This window comes from Diabrotica virgifera, chromosome 3 (assembly GCF_917563875.1).
Source record: "Diabrotica virgifera virgifera chromosome 3, PGI_DIABVI_V3a".
Lineage (NCBI taxonomy): Eukaryota > Metazoa > Arthropoda > Insecta > Coleoptera > Chrysomelidae > Diabrotica > Diabrotica virgifera.
In genome coordinates this window covers 11,738,544-11,744,543 of record NC_065445.1, presented here as the reverse complement: position 1 = coordinate 11,744,543, position 6,000 = coordinate 11,738,544, and the positions used below count along the sequence as shown (strand labels likewise).

Sequence of the window (6,000 nt, the reverse complement as noted above, 5' to 3'; positions counted from 1 at the left end):
ATATGCTTTTAAAGGTTCATGACCACGTTTTCGGCATTTGGAACCACTGTGCGGCGTCCAGGTACGATGGCTTGCAAGTGGAAACTGACTTATCTTTAACTGCAAGTTAAAATTATAACTGCAATTGCCAAGAGTTTGGCGAGAAACAATTTCGAAATTTCTATAAATAAGTAGGTAAAACCAAACATCTTTTGAATGCATTATAGCCGGGATTTCTGGGTAATTTGCTCAGGAAAGTTACTTGGAAAGTTCACACATCTTTTGAATGCATTATAGCCAAGGGGAGAAATTTATCCATTTAAAAAAATTGAAATAACTAAACTTGTATTTAAAAGAATTTGTTTTTTGCCTAATCAAAATTATCAATCCCATCGATATAATCGTTATCAGAAAGGTAATGTCACCCGATAAAACAAAGCAACATCTGAAATTGATCCAAATGGAGTAGTATCTGCGATAAACAGTATCGAGTGACTACCTCTCGATAATATTTGGATAAATAGAATAGATAAATTATTTGATAGTAGATACCGTCATAAAATAGTAGTTATTGTTTTTGGAACTGAGTGACATGAAGGCTTAGTGATGCGGTTGAGGACAATAATCTTTTTGTTTTGTGTTTTGGGATTATCCAATGCGCAGAATAATAATAGTAAGTGTAGTGAATACTAATGTGATTAATAGGAAAATAAAATTAAGTTGGGAAATTGTGCCAAATAATTATTACAAGCATATTACGAACACTTTAAATTCTATATTTAAGTATAAATTAGCTCTTTCTTCTTCTTGTAGTGCTTATCAATTCCGGATGTTAGCGACCATCATGACAATCTGCACTTTGCACACTGCTCCTCTGAAAATATTTGTGGGTGTTGTGTTAAAGCAAGTACGTAGATTTTTCAGCCACTAACTCTTTCGCCTTCCTGGTCTGCGTTTTCCATGTACTTTTCCTGTAAGATTAGTTGCATCAATCAATATCTTGGGCTGTTTCTCATGATGTGACCGAAGTATTCGATTTTTGCTAGTTTTATTGTGGTTAACAGCTCTTTTCCTTATTGTATTCTTAATAAGACGTCCTGATGATTAGTAACCTCGTCAAGATTCGACGATAAAGCCGAATTTCGAAAGCATCAATTTTATAGCAGGTAGTGTCTGTGAGGGTTCACGACTCATCTCCACACAACAGTATATCTTCTAAGGGAACATCTTCCGTAGTAATCTGATTTTTTGGGGTATTGATATTTGAATGACATTTATGAAATGAATTTCATGATTTGAATAGCTTAGCCATATTTGGAAATACCGATCTTGCTGTCTCTTTCCTACATTTGATTTCTATGGAATGTTATCAGTGTTCATTGGCGGTGGAAGCAAGGTAGGTGTATGTTTTTACTCTTTCTATTCGTTGACCGTTCACACTGATTCGTCCAAATTTTTGTTCCTTCTCAGAATCATCATATGTTTAGTTTTCTTAATGTTTAGTGAAAGTCGATAGCTCTGATTTCTTCTGTGTTCCTATTCATTAACTCCGGTAGCGCTCATAGCAGTCAGCGAATACAACCATGTGGTATTGATGTTATCTGATGTTATTGATACATGCTCCTTTCGAGTTGAAATTCGAATTCCGGCTTTAACATTCCCTACTGCTATTTGAACCATTGAACCATTTTCTCAGAGTATATGTTGAACGGTAGAGGTGATAGTATATATCCCCGTTGGACCCCACGTTTGATTTTGATATCATCAGATTCTCCTGCCTCTGTGCAGATACACGATGTTTGATTCCAGTAAAGATTGCTATGCTAAACATTTTTAAATCACAGGTGTTTATTCCAATATTTGTTCATATCTCCATCAGCTTGTCGTGCTTTACTGTATCAAACGCTTTATGGTTATCAATGAAGCATGCATAGATATTGCAATGCGCTGTTCTACATCGTTGGAATAACACTCATATTCTAAAGAAAGTAGTCACTCATACTCACTGCATTCCGAAAACTAAACACTGTGTACTGCTGATTTTTTCTTTGTACAGTCTATATTCTTTGATGTTATAATTTTTAGCTGACGTTCCGAAAATGGTTGCATGATCCGAATTTTGCTTTCTTTGGTAAATCAATAAACGTCAACTTCAGCCATGTTCTTGGCATTACTCAGCTTAAATATATGTCATTAAATATTTTTGTTTGGGGTTGAGTACCATCGGTGTTAAATAGTTTTATGAGGTTTTTACCACTGCATCTGATGTGATTGGTAAGTGGTCATTACATTTGTAGGATGGAGGTTGTTCGGAACTATTATCATCAAATAATTCTTTGACGTATTTGGTCCATATGCAAATTTCTTGATTTTTGTTTGTGATTCCCCTGTTGATCTCGCAGTTTTCTCATTTAAATTTGAGTTTACCTTTTTATTTTTTGTTTTATCGAATTTAAATGAATTTTATATTTGATTTGCCTAGTGTTCGTCATGCATCCCTTGGTTTTTTGAAACTAATCGCGTATCCATATCAATCAGTCAGTTATGGATTGTATTAAAATCTTTCCTAAGAGTATCATAATTTTTACATTTCTTGTAATAGGAAACGAAATCTATTGCTCGTAATTGTTCTAAATCCGCTCATTAATCTTTGAAACGTTTTTGTTTTAAAATCATTTCAGGTTTAAACAAAGACCAAGATAGTAAAATAATTTTATCGATGGATAACTAGAGACTCATTTTTTAAGTAGATTAATCTGTAATGTTTTCGATTTCTCGAGATTAGATATAATTCATAAAATATATTAATTATTATCACAATGCTACAATACAAAGAGAAACTGTGATCGCTATTTAAAAATTATGGCTATACTGCAAATACAAAATCAATTATTTTTGCATTATAACTCTAAAGCTGTAAAAAAAATAATTAGAATAGGTTATGCAGTAAAATAATGTATGGGGTAGTGCTAGTATAGGCTCTCCTATTTAAATACCAACCTCACCTGCCCGTGAGATGATCTCGATCCTGAAGATGCCTCGGGCATTAGGACTTACAATACCGAACTAAAATCTGAATACCGGTATTTGATATTTGAAATTTGAAATATCGGGATACCGGTATTAAAACCGGTATTATTAATAAAAAAATAGAAGAGCATCATTAACACTCAAGTTCAACGTATGTGCTACGTAAGGGTGGTGATGTTTTTTTTTAATTCCCTTTATAACCCATTTAATATTCACCCCATGGTCTGACACTATGGTAGTGAGTTTATGAAGAATATTCCACCTACAGAAGATCTCCTTCAAACTATTGCAAATATTTTCACATGTCTGGATTCCTAAGATTTCTACAGTTAATAAAACTTTGGAGAAAAATTCTTTGCAGATAAAATGACACGTTACCGTAATATAACCCCTATTGCTGTCGGATGTCCAAATATCTGTCGTAACTGAAATATTTTCGGTAGAACTAAGTAATGATTTTATCCTAGAAACTTCTTGACTATTCAATTTGGGAAGAAGTTTATACGAAAGCTTTGTAAGATTTTGCACTTTATATTTGGGTTGCAGCCAGTTGGGACCATACTCGGCTCGGTATGTGTAATAAATATGCCTTAATAAAATTTGTTCCCAATAAAATTGTTTGTTTATCTAAAAAAAATTTCTTGTAATTAATTAATATCATTTTAAATTAGATTTATATTGTGCTAAAGCAAGAAACCCATTATGAACGCCCGGCACGGCACAGCACAGGCCGGCACGTCCAAAAACCCATTTGTAACGGCCGGCACGGCACGGCACCGGAAAAATGATCATATATTTTAAAAACTATCGTAAAATAAAAGTTTTTAAAAGACATAAACTACACAATTTTAATGAATATGTATCATGTTAAAAAAACGAATTCATGGTTAAAAGATAATGTACGTACCTGTCCATTGATCAAAATTTTCGGATATTTGTACCCATGTATTGTCCTTTTTCTTACTATCATGATAACTTGAGTCCGATGCATCATACAAAAATGGGTATTCTCTGACACTCTCAATGAAAAGTTCTTCCATATTATTTTATTTCAAAAGAAACAACGGGCTTTCAATTAAAAAATCAACAATATATCTGCTTATTACCAACAATTATGACGCACTGGCGCCGACTGGCCGTTCAGGCCGTTCGACTTCAACGGATTTTATTCTCCTCCGAGAATTTTGGCCGTTCCGTTTGCGTGCTGGACTGTGCCGGGCCGAGCTGGCCGCTCATAATGGGTTACGTTGCATTTAAAACTGTACAAATGAATTTGGACTGTCCTGTGCCGGGCCGGGCTGTGCCGTGCCGGCCGTTCATAATGGGTTTCTTGCTTTACATTCAATTTTTATCAACTAATGTAATACCAAAATACCGGTATTTTTAGAAAAATACCGGTTTTTAATAACGGATAAAAATCGTCCGGAATTCCGGTATTCGGGATCCCGGAATCCCGGTATTGTAAGCCCTATCGGGCATGAAGATACATAAAAGCAAGAAACCCATTATGAACGGCCGGCACGGCACAGCCCGGCCCGGCACAGGATAGTCCAAATTCATTTGTATAGTTTTAAATGCAACGTAACCCATTATGAGCGGCCGGCTCGGCCCGGCACAGGCCAGCACGCAAACGGAACGGCCAAAATTCTCCGAGGAGAATAAAATCCGTTGAAGTCGAACGGCCTGAATGGCCAGTCGGCGCCAGTGCGTCATAATTGTTGGTAATAAGCAGATATATTTTTGATTTTTTAATTGAAAGCGCGTTGTTTCTTTTGAAATAAAATAATATGGAAGAACTTTTCATTGAGAGTGTCAGAGAATACCCATTTTTGTATGATGCATCGGACACAAGTTATCATGATAGTAAGAAATTCTTGCTAAGCAACGACAAACGTATGTATTAAAGGCTTCAATACCCCATCATAACAAAAATTTAACCATTCACTCTACTGATAATGAAAACTGTTAGGCTTTTACGGTCGTCAACATGCGAAAATCTTGCAAAGTAGCGACTTGGAATGTTAGAAGTCTACATCAAACTGGAAAGATGCATGTCGTTAAAGAAATCGAAGGACTGAGTATAGATAGATTCGGAATCAGTAACGTTCAATGGCTTGATTCAGGAATGATGAAAATTAATAATAAAACAATTCACTATTCAAGAAGTCAAGACGGTTCACACGGATATTATGGTGTCGGGATAATACCAAACAAAAACATTGATGAACCGGTTGTAAAGTTTAGCCGAAGTATTAAATGTTTGATAATTAAAAAAAAAATGAAATATGCACTGTTTCATTAAGAGATGTTAAGCATTGGTTTCGATTAAGTAACTATATTTAGTCTTTTGTTCTATTTGATATTTTCTTAAGAAAGAACTTCATTTAAATCAGCTGACAAAAAAAGTATTTACCCAATTATCTCATATTGAGCTGTAAAGCAAATCGATTGGATGTTGAGCTTTTGTTTGTGCAGTCAATTTTCTTATGACAAAGGCTCCGAGGAATTTGCTGCGGTAGCGAGGACTACGGGTATTAATTTTGGAAGAAATTTGCTTTTTACGTCAGTCAAATCGTCAATTCAAACTAAATTGTGTAATTTAACTAACAGAGGTTGGTGAACGGGCGAAAATATACCTTCACAAACTCAATATCTGACGGTAAAATGAATAAAATAGCCAAAGTAGGCCTATTTATAGGAAGACCGTTGAGTTTGTGTGTGGTCTGAATAGTGCCTAGAAATATTTTCAAACAAAACGTGATTAAAAAAAAAAAAAAAAAAAATCAATGGGAAAATCTCAATAGTTGGCTGTATACCATAGTTTAAAACGTGATTAAATTGAAATTCACCAAACTAACGGGACAATTTTTCAGGGCGTTTTTTTTTAGGGATCATGTTCTATATTTGTGAGCAAAAGCCACCGACAACTTTAGTCAAAACAACTAGGTGGTAGTCTTAACAGAAAATTATATTCTGGTAGCACAGCGGTAA

General features: G+C 34.9%; 1 protein-coding gene across 44 annotated transcripts in view; it reads left to right on the top strand.

The window, feature by feature from the left end:
• The first annotated feature begins 441 nt into the window (after positions 1–441).
• Positions 442–6,000, top strand: part of LOC114349448 (uncharacterized) — a 140,671-nt gene continuing 135,112 nt past the window's right edge. For 41 of the 44 annotated variants that reach the window (XM_050646319.1, XM_050646313.1, XM_050646307.1 and 38 more), the window contains exon 1: positions 442–652. In XM_050646319.1, coding sequence (XP_050502276.1) covers positions 586–652 — 67 coding nt within the window. In that variant the 5' untranslated portion in view covers positions 442–585. The remainder of the gene's footprint in view (positions 653–6,000) is intronic. The other 3 variants (XM_050646328.1, XM_050646327.1, XM_050646324.1) reach the window with 1 other exon arrangement.